The sequence below is a fragment of the Primulina tabacum genome, chromosome 11 (genome assembly GCF_025594145.1).
Source record: "Primulina tabacum isolate GXHZ01 chromosome 11, ASM2559414v2, whole genome shotgun sequence".
In the NCBI taxonomy this organism is placed as follows: domain Eukaryota; kingdom Viridiplantae; phylum Streptophyta; class Magnoliopsida; order Lamiales; family Gesneriaceae; genus Primulina; species Primulina tabacum.
This window is the reverse complement of record NC_134560.1, coordinates 8,957,318-8,984,819: the sequence shown is the minus strand read 5'-3', so window position 1 is coordinate 8,984,819 and position 27,502 is coordinate 8,957,318. Positions and strand designations below refer to the sequence as shown.

The window sequence follows — 27,502 nt, the reverse complement described above, 5'->3', positions numbered from 1 at the left end:
TTATATTATTAAGTGTGAGATCATTAGAATAACTAACTTAGAGGATATCAAAATATTTAATTTCATAATTACACCTCTTACACTACTAAAAACCTCCTCAAATCACCTCATATTTTACTAGAAACAATCTAAATAAATTTTTTTTTTAAATCGAACAACTCTTCTAAATTGAAAATAATTTTGTGTTAATTATTTAATATTATTTGATCAAATTAAAAATAATAATAACACATGCAACGCGTGTACATCATTCAACAGTATAATATTATGAGGCAAAATATCAATTTTATTATCATATGTATTAATATGTGATATTCTCAGTCGTTTATATTTGGTTGAATCAGTTATATTTTATAATTATGTTTCTCTAATATATATTTTAGTAATTTTTCAAAATAATGTTATCCAATGACAATTATCGGATATGTACTTTCGTTTGACATTAAAATTATAAATTTTAATAAAAATGTAAGTGATTTATTTAATGACATCTTTGAAGAAAATAATAAAAAAATAATTATAAAATATAAGTGAAAATTGAAATTTTTTGACGGCTGCAAATATAAGGCAAAATCCTCGTACCATGGCAAACAATCAATACAGCAATCCAACAATGGCGATTTCGAGATCCGTTTCTTCTCTCTTCATCTCTCCGCTTTCTCTCCTCCGCCCCAGAGGCGACGCCTTCCTCTATCTATTCGCTCTGCTCTCCATATTTTCCCTCCTCCTCCACAATCTGTCCGCCGCCGCCACCCACCCCCACTTTGAAGGCTTCGACGCCGATGATGACGATTTCCCACTCGAAGACTCCGATCAGGAACAAGTTGTTCCACCACTTCGTTCATCTCCGCCGCCTATCTCCCTGTCCACTTCCACTCCGGAGTCCCACCATGGCCCACCTGAATCCCAGATTCAACCAGACCACAACCCAAGTTCGAATTCCGTGAAGTCCCCTTCAACGTCGTCGTTTGAGTACTGGGATGAAGATGAATTTGAAGGGATTCCTGATGATTTGGTTCCACCTCAGGAGAGTGATGTGAAACCCGAGTCTTCTTCTACTGGCGCTGATTCTGATGTGGGTCATCCCGAGAATACAGAGAACTCCAATAAATCGGATGTGAAATTTCCGAAGAAGTTGAGTTATTATACGGTTGAGATTGCGTGTGTTTCGTTTTTGATCATGTTTACGATAAATTATTTTACTGGAAAAAGAGAAAATGAGAATCTGGCGTTGGCGTGGGCTAGTAAATTTGCGTCTAGGGACTCGATTTTTGAAAAAAACTTTAGCTTGTTGGGAGTTGGGGAGACAGATGATTCTCCCCTTTTGTTGCAGGAAGGGCAGAATGTATTTAAGTTCTATGCCAGCGGTAGGAGGTTCTGCTCCGGACTGCTAGCCACCATGGAGCTTAAGAGTAGACATGATTTGATATCAAAGTTGTATAACATGGTTGTGCCTTGCAAGGATGAGATCACGTTTGAGGTTTATATGAATGATGATGCTATGGATCATGTGGTTTTTGCCTTGGCGAGGAGGAAATTGGCAAAGACAATGCAGAAGGAGATGAAGGACTTGCAGAAGTTTGCTGGGTTGGTGGCGCCTCCCAGTGGGAAGAAGTGGATAACTGAGGAGTTGCAGGTTGTTTCGGAGTCGAAAGAGGTTGCTGGGGATTTGATCAATGATGTTGTTCTGGATCAGGTAATGTCTTGATCTTACTTGCGGCCTTTTATGCACTGAGTGTGTGTGAAATGAAATACCGAAACAATGTAAGGTTTGATATGTATTTGGCTATTTGCATGGTTCGCCCCCAAAATCAGTTGGGGTTACCCCGGATGAGTCCAACTCAGGGCATGAATTTACTTTTTCGTGCTAGGATTTTAAACCTAATGAAATTTACGAACAATTGTGATTCTTAATGCTTGTATAGTTTGGAGGTCCATAGGATACGGTTTCAGTGAGTACCTGACATGAGGGTCTTATAAGGTTTTGAGGAAAATGATGAGTGGAACTGTTTTAGGTGTGCTGTTTTTTTGTGGTGAAATCAGACGACTAAAATGAATTGGTGGTGGGAATACAGAACTCGCTGGGGAGACTGTTATTGATTTGTTTGGACTAAGAGTTATTGGGCACAAGTTTAGTCAACATATTACTTTCCTCCATGTGAAAACTGGCTCTAAAACTTTGTTCTTCTGGTGTTGTGAAAGAATAATGCTGAAGGAAAAATAAAATTATGGTATAATGATATTTACAACAATTATATCGTGAGATTTTGTATTGAAATTATCATGAGATTTTGATAAATAGAATTTTTTGTGTGGTAAGAATTGTTGTACAAATTTGGTTGTACGCGGAGCATTACTCGTTTTGAAATCCCAAACTTTTTAAATGTTTCTTTAATTTTTATGTTACTTTTTTTAGTTGGATTCATTGGTCCCCGTTTCAAGTTTCTCAGGGTAAATTTTGGGTTTGTTGTACCTTGGTTGAACTTTGGGTTGTGGAATCTGTGATTATCCTAGATGTAGTTATGCTTATGAAGAAACACGAAAGAATGGACAATCTGTTTTTGTTATTAGCTGTACTTTATTTTGATAATTTCCTTGAGATGATGTGTTCGTTTGGATTGTTGGTGGTCCTACTAGCTAGTTCTAGGTATATATGCTACCTGGTTGAGATATTGGCAATTGATCCATTATTCTCAATCTTGAACGGATTAAAAAATTATTCCTATTCCAACACATATTTTAAGGTATGTAAGGGAGTAATAGTTGGCGAGAAACTGGAGACAAAAGGTGAAGTCTACTGCAATTTGGTATATGTTGCTTATTGTATATCATCTGTGTGAGGCGGAAACTACTGGAAGCCTCCTGTGGATGCTGAGAGTTGCCAGTTGAAAACTCAGTAAAAATTGGCATATGTGGAGCTCTTTTATAACAGGGGTATTAGAAAACAATGGATTTCATTCTGCTCCTGTTAACTTATAATGGTCTTATCTTGTGGGGGCCTGTGGGGAATCAGTTGCCATCTTCTTTGAGTTTGAACTTTGAATTGTCACCTTTTGTCCTTGGTAAGCTATATTGGTCTAATTTAGGATGGATGGGGAGAAGATACTGCAATTTAAATTTTCGGGGCATCAAAAAACATGTACAACCAAACTCATGCCAAGTTTGGAAAACCAAAATTTTAAACTGCTCCGAAACTGTTGAGGGGACAGAGCAAATTGAAGTTGTTTGGTTCTCTTTCTCCCTTCCACTACAGGCTTAGTTTGCCCAAGTGATATCTTGTGCATTCTGGACATTTCATTAAGTCTCCAGCGTCACATTCTGTGTAACCAACCACCTTCATTCTCTGGACTTGGCTGCTTGATTTGTGACGTTGACATTGATCTATTACCTGAAAGAAGCTCTATCATTTCTTTTATTTTTTTTATTTCTCCATCTAGTTTACAAAGAATTTCATGCTATTCTGTTGTCACTATGAAAAACGAATTCAGTATTCTTTTGACAGCTTTACCCTGTTTTTCCTTGGGGATATATGTCATGATATTTTTTGGGATTTCTGAAGGTTTTTGGTGAGAAGGCTTTTGAGAAATTCGGAAAGTTATTCATCTCGATGTATTTTTCTGATCAACAAATTGGCTCGAGCAAGAAGATGCTGGTGTTTAAGTTTGCTCTTCCTGATGCTAATCATATGGCTGACATGACTCGTTTGGTTGCACTTGTTCCCTATTACATTGATCTAGTTGGCCGATATAAGCTCAGTTCACATGTAAGTAAAATTATCCATCTGCACACTTGGAACATTTAAGCATTATGATGTAGCCGATCACTTTCTGAACTGCAACTCACGTGTTTCAGGCTCGAGCTAAAACAGAAGTAGCAAGAGCCAAAGTTGCCCAAGAGATTTATAAAGAGATTCAGAATGCCAGGCAAGAAGCATTACAGAAAAAGAAAGCCGACCAAAGAAAGAAGTTGGAGGAGGTTGAAGCAAAGCTAAGTGCTGAGGCTCTTCGGAAGAAGGAGGCAAAAGAGCATGCTCGCCAAATGAAGAAAGCCATGCCGAAAATGAAGATGAGTAGGGCTGGTTAGATCCTAGGTTCCAGCTTAGGTATTATATCCTCATGCAAGTTGGTGTCATTTTTACCCTCTTGATTATTTGGTTTACTTCTCTTTCAAAATTGTACGTCACTAGTTGTGTACCTTAAACATTGGTACGAGGTTGTCTTCGTTCAACATTACCACTTGGTTTTTGAATGTAGCATTAGTTCTAATATGAAGAAATCCGTGTGTATTAGGATCAAAGGAAGAGATGAGTTGGTCTCGTTCCCGGCATTTGAGTTCAAAATTGCAAGTGATTTTCTTGGTTAGTGCAGTATAGTTGACAAAAAACTGTGATCCTTTATACAGCAAGTTTTGAATCCTCATGTCATTGTTTTCGTTAGTTTCGTAACATAAACATCTTAATGTGGATTATTAAAAGCTATTATTATTGCATGTATTTTTATTTGTGCTTTTCTTGCTTTGATTTTTGGGGTTGGTGAAGATTTGCTTGAATCAAGGGCAAGCCAAACTGTAAAGCAATTTGCGAGGAGGAAGGTTTTCTCTTTGGCAAATGCGAAGAGTGATTCCTACGGTGCATGTGTTCCAAAGATTGTGGATATGGTGGTGGCGGTGGAGGCGGCGGCAGTGGTGGAGGCGGTGATTATGGTGGAGGGGGTGGCAGGCGCCAGAGGTTACACAGGTGGAGCAGGTGGTGGCGGGGGCGACACAGGAGGTGGCAATGCAGGTGGAGGAGGTGGAGACTATGGTTATGGTGGTGGTGGTGGTGGTGATGCTGGCGGTTATGGTGGAGAAGCCCCTCCAACTTTCAACTAGGAATTGGCATAAAAAAGAGATTAAAAAAACAAAGATTATTCTTAAAATAATGTACTAAGTTTGATTGCGTCGAAGGAAAAAATGGGAAAATATAATTATATTTGAAACATTTGTGCTATTAATTCCTCTTTTCCATCTTATTTTCGTGATGATTATCAATTCCTAAAAAAATACTTCCAGTGTTGTGAAGGAAATTACGCACAGAGACTCGGAAGACAAAAACCAAAAAATAGTATATAAAAGGACAAAAACCAAAAAATAGCATATACAAAATCTCTGAGAGGATTAAAATTTTGCTTTGCTCGTAGATGCATTATTATTTCCATCCGTTACATGACTCCATGAATTCTGAATACATGTTATTGTACGATATTATCAAGTCCATGCATAGACTTGTCCTGACTCTATTGTCGTATCATTTTTGTCTGCTAAATGAGTAACGAATGACATACAATATTTTTAAATAACTTGCATGTCTCATCACATACATAAAACAGAGTGATATGACGTTTGGAACGTCCTGACTGACAACTGCCACATTGTTGGTCATTAGACCAGTAAAAGTTACAGTGATCAGTGAAAGTCTTACCGTCGAAATGTTGCTAAGGAGAGTCGATTCTGAAACTTTTTCCTGAAGAAGATTGCAAGAGCTGAGCCCACGAGTGGCCAAGTAGTGACGATTGCAATGTATCCAAGCAGCCACAGAGATTTCCGGTTCTGACGAGAAATCTGATTCAATGATTTCTTGACAGGACCAACATGTTTCGTGTCTAGGGGCTGAGTGTGGTCGAGCCCTGAAGTTTGCTTTCCTTCGATAAAAAACATATCTTGGGTCTTGTTTTGATCCGCATTATCTAGACGTTGAACTCCTAAATTAACTTCATCGCCTACCGCAGTAACAATGCCATCCTCCACAATATGTACATATGGGGCGTGATCTATTGATGATCGAATTGGACTGTTGAAGGAAGAATCTGGCATCTGCACAAGTTGTAAAAAAAGTTCAGCCGTCTGTAAAACCTGAACGTATACGTGATGCTACAATTTGTGGCAGAATGGTAGTTGCATGTTTACTAGTGAGATGGGCGATAAAAGTATCAGTGTCTATGATAGATCATCAAAGTGTGCAAGAATTATCTTATATAATATATACTTAACATGTTTAAGGTGCGTAGTTTCTACAATGTGTTTTCCAGTAGTTACTCTAAATTAAAGACAAAATGGGTATGCGATAGTGCAAGGAATTGGTTCCTTCTCTCGATCTTGCTTTCAGATAACAATCATGATTTGAGAAAGCACTGGTCTTTTTAAGCTACTGGTAGTCTACCAGAATATTCAATGTCAAGCAAAAAAGGTGAAAAAGAAAATCTTGTGTAGGAAATATTAATGAGCTATTGTTGGTTTTACCTCTTTTTTGCGACGGCTCAGTGGGCTGGATTGTAGAACACTGAAAAATTCCTCGACAGCCCTCACCCACCTACGAGAGAAAAGGATGAAATTGCTTGTGATTAATTTTTCATAAAATATTTCATGCTACAGTATCCTGGTTTCTTTCACATTCGATATATGTATGTGCTACATCCCACATGTATTATGTGTTTTTTTATGTGTCAGTCCAAATAACATGAAACATGCGTCAGTCCAAATAACATGCAAAACGAACTAAAAGGCAGTCATAGCAAACGTCGACTGCACATTGGTAACACTGATTTCGCAAGAAGAAAAAAGATGAAGCTGGGGAAATAGAATAATATATGTAGATTCTAGCATTAAATTCATCAAAATGTCAAATTACAGTATGAGAGCATTGTTTACCAGACACTTTTTGCTGTTAGCCCTTCAAAGTATGGTAAGTGTCCACCATGCTGTGTGGTAGCCAATACTATATTGCTATTTAACCTGAAAATTTCATTATTTGATTTATTATCACAACCACAAGCCTTCTCAACAAATAAAATAACAGAAAACTATAAATATTCAAGTCAGTGGAACACTGCCGTCTGCTTAGGGACAACCTTTTCCTTGAAATTAAACTCAAGGACTATGTTAAACACTATGAAATCCATTCACTTTACTGCCAGAAAAACAAAGTGAATGCTGGCAAAATAGTGGTTCAACTGTGACACTCATTCCAATACAAGATTTCCTAGATGAAAGCAACTACGAAACCTGTATCCTTAAAGTTGCCAGAAATATATCCTGCTTATTGAGAAATTTGTCTATTGTATTTCCAGTCAAAGTGGTGAGGCATCTGCTTTTTTCCTTTTATCTGGCCAGATTTTGTCCTGTTTTACTTTGGTTCATAAATGCCGGTTCAGTTATAACTATCTCTCGTTCACAATTAAAAATAGAATCTCCCACTTAGGAACACATCTGCGAACATCAAGCTTGTGTATGGAAAACATAAGAGAAATCAATGGCTTCAGGACTTCAAATAAAAACTCGAACATGGTTTCGGTTAGTGTTTCTTGAATGACTGCCACATCTAATATGGGTGATTCGAATTGTAGAAGAATAATATTTATTTATTATTTAGATTTGATTAGATTTAGGTTATTCTGTTTTCTTAGTTTGTTATTCTGTTTCCTTAGTTATTTAGATTTGATTAGATTTAGGTTATTCTATTTCCTTAGTTTATTATTATGTTTACTTATTTGATGGGATCACATCAACTATATATTTGGACGGTATATTGTTATTGGTAGAGAATAAGAAAAACAGTTTGTATTGCTTCATGGTATCATAGCCGATCTCGGTACCCTAGCCGCCTCTTTTCTTTCTTATTCGTCCGGCAGAAGCCGTCCCTAGCCGCCTCTTTTCATTCTTATTAGTACAGCAGCCCTCATTCCTTCTTCGTCCTTAGTCGTTCAGCCATACACATGACTAACTACGGCACTAACTACGGCATGACATCAAATACATCTTCCTCCGAAGTCAATTCCCCAATCTCCTCTATCCTTGACTTCTCCTCTAATATTGTTACAAACCACAAACTCCATGGCCAGAATTATCTTCAATGGTCACAATCTGTGTTCATGTATATTTGCGGTGGAGGGAAAGATGGACATCTCACGAATGAAACTGCGGCTCCGCAGACTATGGATCCCAAACACCGATCTTGGAAGATTGATGATTACCTTGTTATGTCTTGGCTGATAAATTCCATGACTACCGAAGTTGGAGACAGTTTTCTACTTCACAAAACAGCCAAGGACATATGGGAAGCACAGAGAATACCTCTGAACTACTTGAGGTTGAGACGAGACTGTATGATCTTAAACAAGGGGAAATGAGCGTTACTCAATACTTTAACTCTCTCACATGCTACTGGCTGCAACTAGACCTATACGAAGTATATTCTTGGAAGTGTGTTGATGATTCTGCATTGTATAAGAAGATTGTTGAGCAGAAAAGGACAGTTCGATTTCTCCTTGGCCTAAATAGAGACCTAGATGAAGTCAGGGGGAGAGTCATGGGAATCAAGCCATTTCCTAACCTTAGAGAGGCCTTTGCAGAAGTTAGGAGAGAGGAAAGTAGGAAAAGGTTGATGTTAACAGAAAGTAAACCCGGAGTGGAAGGCTCGGCTTTATTCACCCACAATTCCTCTCAACCCAATAGGTCTCGCAAGGGACGGCCCTGGTGTGACCATTGCGAGAAACTGGGTCATGTCAAGGCTACTTGCTGGAAATCACACGGCAAACCAGTAGATTGGAAGCCATCCAACACTCAGGTTGAGAGAGAAACTCGTGCAAATAATGCCACCACCACAGAGATTAGTACCGAGGGTAGTCTTTTCACTAGAGAGCAAATAGAGGCATTGAAGAAAATGCTAAATCAAACATCGAGCCCTGGACAACCATCCCACGCACTTGCCGAGTCACACACGGTGCTTCTTGCACACCAAGGTATCATGTCCTACGCTCATATTGTCAAAAATAAATCCTTACAGCCATGGATAATCGACTCAGGGGCCTCAGATCACATGACTGGAGACTCCAGCCTCTTAAAAAAAAATCAGCCGTGCACGAATAATTCTAGAGTCCGAATAGCCGATGGCTCTTTATCACATGTGGCAGGAATAGGATCAATTCAATTGACAAAGGACCTTCAACTTTCTTGTGTTCTTTATGTTCCAAAATTGAATTGTAATTTGATTTCTATCAGCCGACTTACGCGGGATCTTAACTGTGTGACTAAGTTCTATTCCAATCTTTGTGATTTTCAGGCAGTGGATTCGGGGAAGGTGATTGGCAGTGCTGAGATACATGATGGCCTGTATTTGCTCAAAGGAAATAATCTCCCCAGTAGACAAGTTCACTCACCGGGCCTTGGTCCTACATCAAATTCAGTCAAGTGTTTCCCAAATTCTGTGTCTTTTTCTAATTTAGCGTCTGTTGAAAGCCAAGTTACGTTATGACATCTTCGCCTTGGTCATCCTAACTTTGATTATATAGGAAAATTGTTTCCCCATCTATTCATTAATAAAAGTTCAAGCGTTTACCAATGTGAATTTTGTCAACTTGCTAAACATACAAAAAGTATCTATCCGAGCTTACAATACAAACCTTCATCTCCATTCTCTATAATTCATAGTGATATCTGAGGACCCGCACGCATCAAGAATATTAATGGGGCTAGGTGGTTTGTTACATTCATAGATGATCACACAAGAATTACTTGGACCTTTCTCATGAAGGAAAAATCAGAAACATCCATGATCTTCCAAACCTTTCATTCCATGATATACACCCAATTTCAGAGCAAGATCAAAGTTCTTAAGACTGATAATGCTAAGGATTACTTCAACTCTGTCCTTCGATCTTGGTATCATTCACATAAGTTCTTGTGTGGATACCCCACAACAAAATGGAGTGGCAGAAAGGAAAAATAGACACTTGCTCGAAGTTGCCCGTGCTATCATGTTCACCAACAATGTCCCTTAAGTATTTATGGGGAGAGGCCATTCTTACTGCAACTTACCTCATCAATAGGATGCCAAGCCGAGTCTTAAAATTTCAAACCCCCCGTAAGACACTTCTCAATGCCTATCCTGACATTCAGTCCTTTTCCTCGGATCTACCACTCAAAATTTTTGGATGTTCTTCCTTTGTTCACATTCACCAACATCATCGCACTAAATTCGATCCAAGATCTCTAAAGTGTATATTATTGGATACTCCTCCAACCAAAAAGGTTACAAGTGTTACTCTCCAATCACTCGAAGAGTATACAACACCATGAATGTAACATTCTTTGAACATCAGCCCTACTTCTCCAAATCCGACTTTCAGGGGGAAACCCGGACTTCGGATCCTTTCCTAGATATAATGATTTACCAGCCGAACAAATACCCACTCCTGTGTATCTTCTCGAGCCTAAAATAGTTCCAGCACCAGCCCAACAAATGTCCACTTCTGTGTCCATACCCAGGCCTGAAATAGTTCCAACCTTGGCTACTCCTGCTACTGAAACTGCTCCACTTGATTTAAAACAACCACAAGTCGACACTCACAACTCCGAACTACGTGTCTATAGAAGGAGAAAACCCATCGAGCATATACAGGACATCATTCCAACTCAGAATTCTCAATCATCAGCACCAGACTCTCCTGCCCATGATGACTATATGATTGATGATTTGGAACAGCCAATCGCCCACCGGAAAGGTGTTAGAGGGTGCACTAATCATCCTATTGAGAAGCATGTTGCCTATGGGAAGTTGCTGCCTACATACAGAACATTTATTTCAAGAGAGGGTAATATCATACGATTTTGGGAAGATGTTTGGGAGGGGGGGAGTCATTTTCAGACAGTTTTCCTTCACTATATAGAATTTGTACAAGTCCAAACAAACCAGTTAAAAGCTTTCTGGCGTCGCATTCGGAGGGACCAAATCATATCTTTCATTGGGATGTTCGTTTTAGGAGAGAGTTGAATGAGGTCGAAGTGGGTGAGTTCACTAACCTTTTAGGGGTTCTAGATTCGGTTAGACTTGAGAGGGGTGTGGGGGACTTTAGAGTCTGGTTGGGAGATCACACGGGAGTGTTCTCAGTTCGATCATTTTACAATTTTTTTTTCCTTTTTCTTCATTTCCTTATTTTCCTTACTTTGAAAGAATCTGGAAAGTACCGATCCCTCATAAAGTACGGGTTTTCGCGTGGATTGTTGCTCTGGGGAAACTACCCACTTCTGATTCGATTCAAAGAAGGTGGCCACTCTGTATGTTGTGTCCTCAGTGGTGCGTTTTATGTAAAAGACAAGAAGAAGACCAGGACCACTTGCTGGTGCATTGCTCTTTCGCTAGAGATATTTGGACAAAAGTCTTGATACAGCTGGGATTTCAGTGGGTATTTCCGAGGACAACGGCAGAAATGATTATCATGGAGCTGGGAGGAGTTACAAACAGAAGATTTACGAACTTCCTACCACTTGTCATACACTGTACGCTCTGGTCTATATGGTTGGAGAGAAACAAAAGGATTTTTCAAGACAATTCCGACACCAAAGATGAAGTCTGGGATAAGATAAAGTTTAGGGTCGCGAAATGGACAATCACTGTTAAAGAATTTCAGCATTTGTCTATTTCTGAATTATTTAGGGATTGGAGCTATGTGTGGGCATGATTTTACTAGCATAGGGCTTATTATGTTGTGGTCCTAATGTTCATGCGGATTACTCATCCGCTAGCATTGTAAAATTTCGATTATTAATAATATCTAGTTTCTTATCAAAAAAAAAAAAGATTCAAGGCTAGACTTGTGGCCAAAGGTTTCACGCAGTCATATGGGATTGACTACCAGGAGACATTTGCTCCAGTTGCCAAACCCAACACAGTTCGAGTTTTACTCTCTCTTGTAGTGAATCTGGATTGGCCTCTTCACCAACTTGATGTAAAAATGCCTTCCTGAATGGGGATTTAGAAGAAGAAGTTTATATGACTATCCCTCCAGGAATGGAAACCAAGCCAAACAGTAGGTTAGTATGTAAACTTAAAAAGTCCTTGTATGGCCTGAAGCAGTCACCACGAGCTTGGTTTGATAGGTTTGCTAAGGTTGTGATCGCTAATGAGTATCACCAGTGTCAGACAAATCATACATTGTTTGTAAAAAGCAAACCAGGAGGGAAAATTGTCATTCTCATAGTATATGTTGATGATATCATACTGACAGGAGATGATTCAGATGAAATTATCAGTCTCAAAAATATGTTGGCTACGGAGTTTGATATCAAGGACCTTGGGAACATGAAGTATTTTCTAGGAATGGAAGTGGCTCGGTCCAAAGAAGGAATTATCATATCCCAGATAAAATATATACTAGATTTGTTAAGCGAAACGGGTTTACTTGGATGCAAACCTGCTGACACGCCTATGGATCCTATAAGAAGATGATCAAGAGTGAGGATAGCAGCCTTGTGGATAAAGAAGGTATCAGAGACTAGTTGGTAAGCTCATCTATCTATCTCATACTAGAACTGACATTGCATACTCTGTCACTTTAGTCAGTCAACACATGAATGATCCAAATGAGGATCATATGGAAGTAGTGATTCGAATTTTGAAATACCTGAAGATTACTACAGGACACGATCTTCTATTTAGAAAGTTTAAAAATCGGGATGTAGAAATCTACACTGATGCTAGTTGGGCAGAAGAACTAACAGATAGAAGATCAATCACTGGTTATTGTTCATATGTTTGGGGTAACCTTGTGACGTGGAGAAGCAAAAAGCAAGCTATTATTTCTCGCAGTAGTGCTGAATCAGAGTACCGTGCCTTGGCATTAGGAATTTGTGAAGGAATGTGGCTTCAAAGGCTGTTAAAAGAGCTCCAGGTTCAGACACAAGACAAAGTAAAGATGTTTTGTGACAGTCAAGCTGCCATCATTGTAGCCAAGAATCCCGTCCATCATGACAGAACTAAACATATTGAGATCGATAGACATTTCATATCAGAGAAGGTGAACAATGGAATTGTTCAACTCAGTTATGTTCCCACACAATAGCAAATTGCTGATATTCTCACCAAAGCACTTCCAAGAGCTGCTTTCAATGAATTAAACTCCAAGCTTGGTTTGCATAATATATACAACCCAGCTTGAGGGGGAGTGTAGAAGAATAATATTTATTTATTATTTAGATTTGATTAGATTTAGGTTATTCTGTTTCATTAGTTTGTTATTCTGTTTCCTTAGTTATTTAGATTTGATTAGATTTAGGTTATTCTATTTCCTTAGTTTGTTATTCTGTTTCCTTAGTTGATGGGATCACATCAACTATATATTTGGACTGTATATTGTTATTGGTAGAGAATAAGAAAAACAATCTGTATTGCTTCACGAATCTCACAATCGCTTGACAGAGTTCAAAATAACTCAAAAAATTTTGATCCAAACTTACTACAAATTGATAAAAAAAAATCTCATGTAAATTACGTACCGGCACTCATCCCGTGGAATTGCTTCACTTGTACAAACCGGATCGTCTAAAGAGCTAATGCATAGAAGGGGTACCGCTACACTTCCCACGAAATTAGCACTGGCACAACGCCTATAATACGTATCCACTGTCTGAGAAAGAAACGAGTCGATCATTGTACATCAGACATATGAAGAAGCCAAGCATTATTACCTCAAAATTACCAAGAACTCGAGTTGCACAATCATCGAAGTCCCGAACAGAACGTGACTGAAAATCAGAAGAGTAAATTACATTTAATTGGCAGAATTTCATCAAGTTTGATCGCATACAATCATCTGCTACATATCACTGAAAAGTTCCTTGACAAGATCAGCCATGTCAAATAGAAACTTGAAGGAAGTGAGGCCTTAAAAATTCAGTCTGAAAAAGGTAGCATATGGTTCCTAAAATGAGAAATGAAGTTTGGAATGACAGGCAACTTTAAATTATTTTTAGACCAACTTCTGGTGCGCAAAAATAACAAATCAGTCGCAAGAACATACATTACCTTTTTAACACCTTCCCAGTTTGACAGACGAGATAGGACAGCCTCGTGCCTACAAAATTTCATGTTTAAATCAAGTTGCCTAACTGACTTAGTCAAGGAAAATTCAGGTGAATTTGATAATTCTCGAACTACAAAATTTTATTTATGCAGGGCGGCCATCGATGCATGTAGTTTTGAAACAAAATTAAAGAAAGTACAAGAGACTCACAAATTTGCGTAATCTTTCAAGCCAATGGCCAAAGCTTTATTGTAAAACCTTTGTATAAGTCTTCGGTTCATAAACCTGTCACAAATCTGGAAAACAGATTCCTGTAAGAGCACCAAATAACGCACCACACAAGCCAACAAAGAAAGCAGTTGTTAGAGGGGCATCCAACCTTTCCGATTAGCTATGTCGAAAACGGATTAAATTTAACATAGTTATGGGTACACAATAAAGGGGAAATTGTTTCAAGCTTAACAAGGGGTGCAGATAAAATTGTAATCAAGTCTAAATTCCGGGGTGAGAACAACCAAACTTTGGGATTGTTTTTTTTTTTTTTCAAATGTTAAATCAAGGTTGTTCGTATAACCAACCTAATTTCTAAAAGGTTTGAAGACAAACATAAAAAGCAAAACCTGTTACAGAGATTTTAGAAAAAGGAAAGAATGTCTGGAAAATCTATTGATGATGGATATTCTCAATTTCTCATTCAAAAGTTACTTTAAGAGATCCAAGTTCCAAGTCAAGGAAATGGTAGCAGGAAAAGATATTTGAAAGGCACCAACCAGAGGATCCCAAGGAGAACAGACGGCTGCAGCTCCAATAATTGGGACATTAACCCCATCCTCGCCAAGATATTTAACCTGAAACATCAACTCAAAATAAAGGCAAAAATATGAACATGCATACTGATGAATCTCCAATGATTGGGACAGTAACCCACAATCTCGCCAAGATATTTAACCTGAAAAATAAACCCGAAACAAAGGAAAAATATGAACATGCATAAAGATGAATCTCGCTGACCAGCTTCCACCTCAAACATGAAGTCAAAATTAGAGAGAGACCTAAGAAAGAATTAAACCGGGTACCCCTGGTTGTTGTATAGCAAAAATATTCAGAAGGTGTACTAATTAGTATTCCAATCTAAGCATAATAAGCATCCAGAATGCATATTAATCATTCTAATCTAAGAGCCTCTAGATAGGCAAAAATCTGCAGCCATATTTCCAAATGTCTAGTTCTCTCTCCATCTCACTACTAAGGCATGGACGCATGGTTGATGGTCCAAAAATACTTGATAATCTTCCTCAGGGAAAAAAATAAACAGATATATATGTTTAAATATGTACTTTCACAATATTAACATGACCAAAATGAGAGAATTATAAATGCATCTCAACCAGGAAATTTAATAAATCATGATGATTTCTCATACCAGAATATTAGCACCAATGCTAGTGCCAACGACAAATAGAGGAGCTTCAGGGAATTGACAATGGAGATGGTCAATAATTTTTCGTACGTCCTCTGTCCACCCAGCACTATAGAAGCAATCAGACTGTTTCAAGCAATTCATAGCAGTTTCATTGTCACAAGTAAATCTCAGAGCACTAGTAAAGTATAAAATTCATTAATGCAAAAGTCAATCACATCAAGGAATAGGTGATAGTTTTAGATGCAATTTCCTTACGAATTAATTACGTTAATCTGCCCAAAATCAGCTTCAATGGTGGATACCCTAGAAAACTAGATAGAGTTAAATGAACCTGTTCCGTCATCTTCGTTCCTTTGCATCTTACCCCTCTTCCATACATAATATTTGTTGATTCAACTAATCAAGCAACAATACAAGTTGAAAAAAATTCACAAAACTCACACTGAATAAGGATATCCCTATCCAAAGCCAATTGTATCAGATTAATTGAAACATTTACTAGGATGTATACTCACAGTTATTGATACACCCCCAAGTCCTCTGTGATTGGTCACAACAACATCCCAGTCATGCTTAGCCATCTTGAAAGCCAAATGCTTGACATACTGTACAATACATAATTACTTATTGTATGCCAGGAAAACAGAGACACGGGATAAATGAGGATCCCACCTAAATCTGAAAAATGCTATTTTTCCTCTCTAACTAAATATAAAAACGAATAGACCTTCAAATAAACTTTTTTCTCTATGACAAAGTAAACTTAGAAAACTGGCATCGTGGTTTTGGAAGGAAGACTAAATAAGAAAAGCAAACCAGGTTTCAGTTTTCGGATTATAAACATAATATTTCAAGCAAATAGAACATTACCATGGTTGTAAAAGGCTAAATAACTTACAGCAGAATCTGAATCACTTGTTAAGCCTGGAATGATGATAATGAGGGGATTCTTATTATCTTGCTGCACCTCATTATTTTCTTGAATGGCTAGTTTCTTAACTAAAGAGAAAATGACAAAATTAGTTTAAATTTTATGTAACTGGGATGTGATATATGCAATACACAAAAACCCAAAAACTTTAACTAGCAGAAATATATAATTTATTGGGATGTCAGACAAAGTAAGTTAGCAATCTATCGATCTAATGCATCTTTAAAGTCTGATGCAGCATATTAATTGATCAAGTACATACATTTGCTGAACCACTGAAAAAATTGTAGGTAAGAATATGGTCACTTGAAATCTGATAAAAGTACACTCAAGCAGTTAGGATTGAAGGTCCTTATCTTGAATCAACTAAAACAAGGAGAGTATGAATTACTAAACTTTGAGAAATTACTTCAATACCAATAGACAGAGTTACATAAATCTCCCACTCCCTTTCTGTGGTCAGAGAAAACTAATAAGGTTAAACCAAAGGTTAATGCTTTAGCCATCTAGAGTAGACTTTTCTCATGTTCTTCTGGATATCTATATTACATCCTAAATATCAATAAAGGAGTAGTAAGAAACTTGTAATTTTCAAAGGTTAACTTCATTTTAAATCCTTATGGGAATAGAGTTTAAGCTCAAATGAGCTTACTCTAACATAATGAATGTCATTTCTTTGAGCAAACAATGTACATATGGAAAAATCACACACTTCATACCACAACAATCAAAGATGACCAAGCAAGAAACCGCTACCTTCAGGATTCTTCACCCAATCCAAAGCAATAGTCCCACCATCAGAAGTAATAAAAAGCTGTCTAAACACTGCATCAGATTAGTACTACTTCGTTCAAAATATATGCTGAACTATTCGATACTGCGATGTTTGCTGTGCAAAAACTATATTGTATTTATAAACAAAAAATAGAATGCTTCTCATCAAAAGTTAGGTGATTTGATCAGTTTAAAACACTGATTTCAAGAACAAACAAAACCTCACCTTCTATAATTGACAAAGGGAGGATTCCCTAAATAATGTATAAACAGAGTCTGCAGATGGGGACTGCACAACCATGGAGTAGATAAATACCTGTTTACAATCATCCACATTGGAAAAAAAATCAAACAAAAATATTACCTCAATATCAATAAACATCTAAAAAATCAATGAACCGGAAAATCAAAACTAAACACGAAAAAAAGAGTTAGAGGTTTAATTAACACGCAGGATTTGGATTGAAATACAACCAATTGTGTAGACTTGCCTTCCATGAAGAATCCGACACTTGGAAACTACATCATGATAGACTTCCGATAAAGGATTGAAAGTCAAAGTCACAGGCTGTCCCTTGAATCCGGACAATAAATCTTGGAGTATATGAATCTCCAAAAATCGATACAGAAATACAATTGTGATCAAGAAAATTCCCCAAAAATAGTGAGAAATTGGCACCGATATCGCCGCCCGGAGCAACGCCTCGTACGGCGATATCGCCGCCTCAACATCAGCGAAGGATTCCATTTCCATAGGATTATTATATATCAAGAATCAGTGCTTTTCGATCTTCCCCACAAGTTCAACTAAAAAATAGTACGAATTCGCCAAGGAAATGGAAACTGAGCTTGGTTGGAAGTAGTCGAATTGGCCCATCGGAACGAAAACTTCATGACAAATCACAATATGACACGTCTGCTTCCAGACAAGTGATTCCATACATCATTGTTTCTTCCGTTGTACCAATCTTTTTCTTTGTTACCATAAAATATTAATTTAATTTGATTTTATATTTGAATGAGTTAATTATTTTTGGTCTCTAAAATATATCTAGTATTTGGGAAAAAAGTTACTTTTCACAGTAAAAATATTTTTTTATGTGAAAAATATTAATTCAACTCGGTCGACAAACTAATTTAGAGTCGATATAGAACATATTCATTATATGAGATATTCTTTAATTATATCTTCTTCATAACTTGAATTTGAAATATGGATTAAGGATAGTCAAATTATTTATATTGGAACCAATAGATATTACATTTCTGGCAAAGACTTGTGTGAGAATGTCTTACGGGTCGTATTATGTGAGATGAATCTCTTATTTGGGTCATCCATGAAAAAATATTACTTTTTATTGTGAATATCGATAGAGTTGATCCGTCTCACCGACAAAGATCTCACGGGAGACCTACTCAATATTTTTATATTAATTCTATTGCATTAAATGTTAAATTGATTAGTACAATGCACTAAAAGATGTTCCGGATTGAGCGTAAAGTTTTATTGAGAAAAAAATAGATATGATAAATTTAAAATTTTATGAAACGTAAAAAAATGTAGATGTCAAATTCACGAGCTTGTCAATCCACTGATTTAATTCATTTCTATACAACTGAAAATGGGAACATGTCACATAGGGGTGTCAATCAGGTGGGTTGAGTTGGGTCGGGTTTCGGGTCAACCCGCGAAATTTTTTTTATTTTTTTTCAACCCGAACCCGAAACAACCCGAAAACCTCCCAACCCGAACACGAACCCGTATAACCCGACTCAACTCGTCTGACCCGCCTAACCCGAATTTTATTTATTTTTTTAAATTTTTTTAAAAAATTAATGAAAAAATTCAAAAAAGTAAAAAATAAAAATAATATTTTAATTTAAACATATAATAACAAAATTTTCGATTTAAATTTGAAAGTTTAATAGTAGAAAATTAAAAGTATATTTACTAAATCAAATAAAAAATTGTTAAAAAAATAAAAATATGCAAAATAAATATTAAATGATGAAAATTTATCATATAAATATACAATAAATTTTGTTCAAGTATACAATATATAAAAATATAGGTAATATTTTCAAAAAAAAAGTTCGCGGGTCAACCCGCGACCCAACCCGACCCAACCCGAACCCGCCTAACATGACACTAACCCGAATCTACTCAATCCGAACCCGAAAAATCCCAACCCGAACCTGATTTTTTTCGTGTTGGGTCGTGTCGGGTTGACGGGTCGTGTCGCATTTTGACACCCCTAATGTCATATATTTAGCTGAAACAAGTACTTCGATTTGAATCACAAATTCATAGGGCAATATTCACATTTATGCTCCGTCTCGGCCCGACATCAAACGAGGAGAGAAGGCCAACTCGCCAATTAGACGGGTTGAGAAAACCCCAACCAACTTGCTATAGGTCGTGGGTTAGGCGAGCCAACCCGTCAAAACAAAAAAAAAAAATTGTAAAAAAAACATACATAAATAATTATAAATACAAATTTTAAAATTCATCAACCACATACATAAAGAATTATAAATAATATAATTCTTTCAAAATTAATCAATTATTCATATACTATTATAAATATTTCAAAACTTATCAACCATATATAAATCATTTGAAACGTATAAATATTTCAAAACTTATGAAGAGTGCATATATTAGATATAATAAATATAATATAATTTTAAAAATTCAAAAAAAAATATTGGCAGGCCACCTGTCCCGACCTGCCTTGATCTGCAACCCAAACGGGCCATCACCCCCTCCAAATTTGCAATTAATAATTTTTGCATATATATTAGTACTTTTGTATGAAACAGTGACACAAATTATCGTTTATAAAAGGTTGATCTTATTGAAATCTACATATGAAGTTGCATAATCTAGTGTTATGAAAGCTCTTTGCCTTGACAAATGGTAAAAAAATGTGCTAAATACATTTGACTTTTGAAATTAATCTTTATTTTTAGAGCACTTTTGAAATTAATCTTTATTTTTAGATGAAACTGACTGAGTTTGTATTACACAAATAGTTTTTTTCTAAAATTTCACAAGAATAAATGGATTTAGCGCAAATTGAAATTTTTATTATAATTGATTATTTTAAATAAGTATTCTTCTTTTATTCGAATTTTATATATTTTCATAAAAAAATATTTTGGGTTCAGAAACATAATAAAACTTTGTGAAACAATGTATCATCTTTGCGAGTTTAACCGAAGTTTTTAAACGCCGGCATGCATAGTTTTTTTTTTTTTCTTTCTTTTCAATTTTCTTTAAAAAACATGTGTAGATTTGGAATCCTGGACTTGATTATCCAACCTCTAGTTTAGAAATTAATTTTCTACCTAGATTTATTGTCTATAAGAGGATATTATAAAATTTTATAGAGAGTGTCTCTACGATTTTATTTATCTATATTTTTAGGACGGATCGATTTGATTAATGATATGAAAAGTAATATTTTTTACATAAAAATTAATATTGTTTATGAGTTAAATCAAAAAATTGACTCGTGTTACGATCTCATATGAATTTTTGTGAAATAAATATAAGTTGAACAAATAATTCATACATATTTTATTTTTTGATATTTTATTACTAATACGTGATAAAAGCTTATTAGAAGATTTTCTAAGCTATTCTTCCTCATTTTTTAACAATTTTTAATATTTTTTAAAATGAAAGATCGAACCGTGTCAATGTCTTTGCTTGAACTCGTGCTTTTGCCGTTGTGTGGCGGTTGAGTTGGGTACCATCCTGGGGAAATCATTTGCCAAACCAATGCTTCAACTCCAAAATGCTGCCCGCGGCCACCTCTGCCGCCGCCCCCGTCACATCCGCACCTTCGTAAACGCAAGAATCAAATGGGTCCGCGATCCTTACCTTGATACCGCCGTTGAGAGGGAGAAAAACCTGAAACCCTTGCTCTCACTCAAAAATCTCATCCTCTCCCAGCCTTCCCAAACTCTGCCACTTTCATCTGTCTCCCCTTTGAGGCCCGACCTCCAAATCCCCACCTCCGCTAGGAAATTCTTCCTAAAGTACCCACTAATTTTCAAAATATTTCTCCCCCCTCACAAATCCAACTCCCTTCCACATGTTAAACTCACCCCAAGGTTGCTCTCCCTTCATCACGACGAAATATTGATACTCAATACACCGCATTATCGCAAAGACGTAGCGGAAAGGCTGGTCAGGCTTTTGATGCTTGCGAGGGCTGGAAAGCTTCCTCTCTATATGATCGATATGTTTAAATACGATCTGGGATTACCCCATGATTATTTGTCGACGCTGTTACTGGAGTTTCCTGACTATTTTAGTCTTTGCGATATGGGCTTTCGGGATTCGAGTGGTAGCCTTGTACTTGGGTTAGAACTTGTTTCTTGGAGGGATGATATGGCTGTTCCTGTGATGGAAAAGAGATCCCAAGAGAATGGCGAAATTGGTACGAGGACTAAGTTTTCGATGAATTTACCAAGAGGATTTGATTTGGAGAAGAAAGTGATGGCATGGTTGGATGAATGGCAAAAGTTGCCGTACATTTCACCATATGAAAATGCATTCCATTTGATTCCGAATAGCGATCTGGCGGAGAAGTGGGCGGTGGCAGTGATTCATGAGCTGCTGAGCTTGCTGGTGTCGAGGAAAACAGAAAGAAATAATATCTTTTGTTTAGGAGAGTTTTTGGGGTTCGGGAGACTGAGGTTAAAGAGGGCGTTGGTGCATTTTCCAGGGATTTTTTATGTTTCAAATAAGATAAAGACACAGACTGTGCTTTTGAGAGAGGAATACAGAAAGAATATGTTGGTTGGAATGCACCCATTAATGCTGATGAGGAATAAGTATATTAGTCTCATGAATCTGGTTTTGAGAAGGGGTAAACCAATTAGAACCCGAGTCGTCGAGCGTAGGAAAGGATCAGCTACTTCTTCGACGGGAGGCGAAAAGAAAGACGACCAGAATAGATATACTTTAAGTGACAACGATATCTATTAGGACGATGATGTATTAATGATGGGAAATGGTGATGTCTGATACAGGCTGCTGGATCGAGTATAAGATACTATATTAAAAGTTATGGCCGATGATAATGTCCTTCAGACGTGTCTTTTAGATCGTCTATAGGCAGCCACACGGATATGTGCGTGGGTTCATGGGGATTAACCGGCCACACTAAGTTCTTATGCCTCATCTCTTGACAGCAGAAAACCGAATAGGTTGGGAGAAGGTAACACCATTTGGAGTGTTTACCCCAGTTTCTTATTTGTTTACCTCCAAACTTGTACATACTTGATTTTGATTGGATCTCTTAATCGCTGAAGGTCGACAAGAGTCTCCTCCATTCTATATGATCTATATTACTCCCTTCGTCCCGTCTCATATATATATAAATTTATACATGTTTTCGTACAAATTAAGAAAATTATTGCTTGTAAAGAAATTTTCACTTGCTGACAATTATTCATCCTTGTGGGGGCTCAGGGGAGGTAGTACCATTGCCAACTTTTTTCTTCATCCTGCGAAATTGGGTAGCAATTTTGCAAATTCCCGTTAATTGTATGAATAATTCAAATTCAAAAGATAAAAGTGGGCAGCAAATTTTTTATTATACATTATTAGAATGTTGAGTGAAAGTAATTTCACTGCACCTGTCTCGGCGTCTGTCAAAGAATACCCTCAACGAGTGCCTTGTAGCAATTGCAAGATCTGAATATAACCACAAAAAGGTGAGTGCCGCCAATTCAATTTATCATAAATCATTCACACACACATATATATATGTCCAATTCAATTTATCTACCTTAGTTTTACTTTAGAAATTGAAGAATTTACAAAACAACAACCATTCGTTCCAAAATAATTCGATACACGCAAGCGTCGGGTTGGGAAAACAATATGAACATAACAGATTTTGAAGATCAGATGGCATTTTTATCGAGATTAAAATGAGCTGGGAAATGGGGTTTTACTTGATTGTAAGATGGAAAAAGATGGTAGGATTGTGTTTGGCAAATTGATCCCAGCTTCATTTGTAACCACTGGAGCTGATACGCAACTTTCACCAGCCAACACCATTATTGCCTTTGCCTAAAACAAAGTAAGACATTATCATAAATGTCAATAGAAACAAGTAACTCTCGCTGTGTTTGCCGATCATCTTTTACAAACCAAAAAACCCGAGATATTCATAGAATGTGATTACCTTATCAAAGGAGACAATATCATACACATTGACAGTCCCTTGGTAAAAGATTGTCAGTTGTGCTCCTTGAGATTTGTCCACTGATGGGAAAAGATTTGCATCACCACACCTTATCCTGGGAAGACGCTTTTGCTCAAGAATCGAAACGGGTGGAGAACACGAGTTGTTAATTAATAATGCAGGGGAAATTGTAAAAGACATGGATCCCTTTCGATCTTTTCTTGATCTTCCGTTGGTCGACTTTTGGATGAGTGATTTTGCTTTGGGGACATGGTTTCTTGGAAAAAGATCCAAGGGTCTCGAGTCCTCTCGACCGTGATTACTATCGGTTTCCGACGAGGAGCTTGACTGGTAATTTTTGTGACTATTTTGCACCCCATAATTACCAACTTTATTTATAAAATCTCTTGCAAAAATATTATCGGTATTGCAAGACATGTTTTTGCATGTAAGAGAGAAAAATACAATGGAAAAGTACTACATATTAATGTGTTTGAGAAAAGACAGATAGGAGGGAATTGTAAGTAACGGGAGATGGAAAGGGACACCGTTTTTATTTGGGCAGGCGCTTCGGAGAATTCAAATGAATCCGAAAACGATCTTTGTGTGTATAAAATCATCCTTAAAAAAATATTCAGTTTGTGATAAATCTTGAAAGAGATCCAAATTAATTAATGTTTTTTAATGTATTATTATCAATTTTAATAATAACTAACAAACTAGTGCATTTTGTAATAATAATAATAATCCAAATGAACCAACCAATTAAATTCAAACTCACTATGGTTTTTATTTTAAAAAAAATTGAAACCATGATTTTTAAAATAATATTAACTTTAAAAATATCAAGTTGTTAATTTTCTGTTTGTATTTGTTATCTTTTTTTATGTGAGAATCCACGGTTTCTGACATTCGATGGTACTAGTTCAACAGACTGCAAATCACACTAAACATGTAAAATGTTAGACAGAGGAAATCAAACTTATAAAAATTGACAATTTTTCATATTTCTATTAACTCGAACTCTCTTTCGAGATCAATACTAAAGTTGTTTGTGGTCTAAATTCGCGATATGCTCTCACCCTCCTAGCTACCCTTGGGTTAATTCGGAGTTCACCGTGTGATATAAGTATTTATAATATAGAGATAATAAAATTAAAAAATTTATCTGTCATAATTATTTTTAAATTCAATTTTTGTAAAAAACTTATTCTTTACCTCAATCGGTACTTGTATTACGACAAGTATATTGAAAGAAATAATCAATCAGTCACTCAAATTTGAGATTTTTTTTTTTTCTAAAAGTCTTATGTTGTTTGGTGTTCATTCGAATCAAAAACAAAAAAAAGGAGAAAATGGTATGATAAAATTATTGCAATAATATGCTTGAATAAAACATCATACAGATAAGACGATCGAACGCGCGATCGTCGTCCATCTATAAGATGTGTGGTGGTCTCAAAACTAAGGAGGACATCTGATTAAACACTTACAGAAATAGACATCGGTGTGATTCTGAGCTTTGAGACATTGTGCGGATATCAATAAACCAGGAGGCGTGTATTTGTTGCAAGTGCCGTTGCATCCATCAACCAAGCATTGATCATACTCCATATCTACCTTGCACTCTCCACCCAAACAACCTACCAAAAAAAAAAAACAACATTTTTTTTATTTATTTTTTACTCTGGTTCTAGCCTTTTATACATACGTCGAGTATCTCGGGATCGCGTTAAAATAAAAGGTAACAGTTAAAATCTGTTTACCGGAGACGATGGCGAAGAACACAATAGCAACCAAGAAAGAGGCCAATAGCTTTGCCATGATATTTTGAACTTTTGGTTTCTTTGAAATAAAAAATGGGATTTTATATAAAATTTATTCGAAGTGAACGATCTTAATTTTGATTTCCTTTGACTGTTGTCGGGGTGATGTTGCTGTAATCATGCCTTTTACCATTCCCTCAAAATATCATCACAACCCGCTTTGGATTGGGCTGGATTGAGGATTTCTTAACCAATCAGGAGGTAGGCTGGCTCGCGATCAACACGTCTTACCACATGTTGTCCCGATGGACAATACTAATTTTTTTCTCCAACCTCAAAGAGTTTAATTACATACATAATATACAACTAGAAAAAAATAATTCTAAATTTCTACCCAAAATAAATTATTATTACAATTTCTTTGGTTTAAAAATATGGAAGTGTTATTTACACTCCAAAAATGTTAATAAAGCTATACATTTCCTAATAAATTTATTTTTAGACAAACTTACCCTTATAATATCTTTCCTTATTCTATATAATTTTGATTTACCCTTAAAAACCAAATACACACTTTTGTTGTTAACTACTAAAATGTTAATATATAAGAAAGTTTAATACATAATTTATATTATATAAATTAAGGGAGTTGATATGTCAACTTAATTTTTTGTTATTTGCATTTTATTTGTGAATAAATTTGATACATATTTTATATAGTGAAGTAGAATGTATATAACATAAAATGGAGTGTAAATATGAATTCTCATAAATTAAATATAAAATAATAAAAATATTTTATTTTTGATATTAAAATTTAATTATTATTTATATTTTATCCCAAATTTTAGTATGATATACAGTACGATTCTTTAATTTTAGATATAAAAAACAATAATTCATTATATTAGAACAAGCAGTCATTTTTCGTGTATTTACAAGTACTCGAATATTCTATCAAAGAAAAAGGGCAACACGCTACCCGGATTTCAAGAGATGGGAAAATGGTCGCAAGCTATTTAGTCTCTCTCGTTAAAGTTACTCAACCTCTTCTTTTATTATTCAACAGTAGCACTGGACTTATCTTTGTGCATAAATTTCTGGGGAACAAGTCTAAATGACAAGACTTTATGACAAACTGGAAAGACAAATTTGTCAAGCCCGATAAAAAATTGAACAAGCCGATAAATAAGTCTAGTCGGTGTGACTCGAACTTATGGAAGCTTAATCTTATCCTAATGAGATTTGACTATTTCTATCCCATATTGTACAAAAATCTGTTTTGAATGATCTAGTGTTTCAATTTTTTTTTTTTGCTTCTGAGTTAGATTTTAATTTCAATGAATTATTAATATTAATTTAATTAATTACCCACACTTACTTTTAATTAAATTCACGCGGACATTTAATTTAATCGCATATTGTCTCTCTCTATTTTTTCAAATTTCAAAATTTTCCATATACGTTCAGACACGTCAACTGACATGTTTGTCCCACCAGACCTTGTATATAATCGAAAATTGTACCAAATCATTTCAGTTGCACACTTGTATATTTTCCCGCATACTCTTTGCTTTTACTTTGTGTTTCCTTCTCAAATCTTTCAATGACTTCCCACAAGAACTTCATCTCCACGAATTTCACCTCAGTTTTGACAGTGTCTGATAAGGTCGTTACTTCTGTGTTCCACATGTTGGAGGCATCTGCTATCCACAATTTCTAAGATACAGTTCTGTATATTCCGATGGTGTTACCAAAGAGTTCTTTGTTTCTGCTACCATGGAACATGAAACCTTCTCTGCAAGGTCGAAGGGGACAATTATTCATTTTCTCAGAAGACATTTTTTCATGCCTTCGAGTTTCCCTCCAAGGATTTGACTAAGTTTTGTGACCTGCCAGACATAAATGTCGCTCTTTGGAGAATCCAGTTCTCAGTGTCTAAAGGCCTTTAAATTCCAAATACAAGAAAAACGAGATGAAGGTAGAATATGTATTTCATGCAAAAAGTTGTGGCCATGTTTCTGTTGGCCAAAGCCGGTGTGAGGCTTGGGGCCGAAGAGGGCGGAGGGTGATCGTCGGTACCATGAGGTTGCACGGACAATGAGCGGCTCCTGGCAGGCTTTTAGGTAGAGGGAACATGAATGAACCGATCCCACACCGGAATGAGAGGGATTCCGAGACTGTTCAATGTAATGAACTGTACAGTTGAAGATGGCTTAAAAGATTTGATTGGTACTACTCATATCAAGAAGGTGCATCTTCTTTTCGGTAGCTCATCACATAAGAACTCCAAAGTTAAGTGTGCTTGACTTGGGGCAATTCTGGGATGGGTGACCCCTTGGGAAGTTTCCTAGGGTGCATGTGAGTGATGACATAAACACGCTGGAAAGACTCGTCTTAGTACAGTGAGGACAGTCGTCAAATTTGAGGCGTTACAATTGGTATTAGAGCCGAACTCTCTTAGTACGTTGTGGTTTGGGGACGAACCAAGCGGAAGCTGGTGGGCATGTGAGGCCTGGGGCCGAAGAGGGCGGGGGGTGATTGCCGGTGCCATGAGGTTGCACGGA

General features: G+C 36.5%; 3 protein-coding genes across 3 annotated transcripts; 2 read left to right on the top strand and 1 right to left on the bottom strand.

The window, feature by feature from the left end:
• Window positions 1-557: 557 nt before the first annotated feature.
• LOC142518371 (uncharacterized protein At5g49945-like) lies at window positions 558-4,498 on the top strand. The gene is made up of 3 exons (XM_075621132.1): window positions 558-1,696; window positions 3,560-3,763; window positions 3,853-4,498. The coding sequence occupies exons 1-3, from the start codon at window positions 584-586 to the stop codon at window positions 4,081-4,083; spliced, it is 1,548 nt and encodes a 515-aa protein (XP_075477247.1). The 5' UTR covers window positions 558-583; the 3' UTR covers window positions 4,084-4,498.
• A 637-nt stretch (window positions 4,499-5,135) lies between these two features.
• On the bottom strand, window positions 5,136-17,839 carry LOC142518370 (embryogenesis-associated protein EMB8-like). Its single transcript, XM_075621131.1, has 14 exons — window positions 17,452-17,839; window positions 17,187-17,276; window positions 16,943-17,004; window positions 16,154-16,254; window positions 15,771-15,860; window positions 15,256-15,378; window positions 14,603-14,680; window positions 14,043-14,128; window positions 13,835-13,883; window positions 13,498-13,554; window positions 13,306-13,436; window positions 6,685-6,768; window positions 6,277-6,346; window positions 5,136-5,850 (listed from the first exon to the last, which is right to left on the bottom strand). The coding sequence occupies exons 1-14, from the start codon at window positions 17,712-17,714 to the stop codon at window positions 5,455-5,457; spliced, it is 1,680 nt and encodes a 559-aa protein (XP_075477246.1). The 5' UTR covers window positions 17,715-17,839; the 3' UTR covers window positions 5,136-5,454.
• A 2,831-nt stretch (window positions 17,840-20,670) lies between these two features.
• Window positions 20,671-22,320, top strand: LOC142519388 (protein WHAT'S THIS FACTOR 9, mitochondrial). The gene has a single exon (XM_075622390.1). The coding sequence runs from the start codon at window positions 20,748-20,750 to the stop codon at window positions 21,960-21,962; it is 1,215 nt and encodes a 404-aa protein (XP_075478505.1). The 5' UTR covers window positions 20,671-20,747; the 3' UTR covers window positions 21,963-22,320.
• Window positions 22,321-27,502: the final 5,182 nt, after the last annotated feature.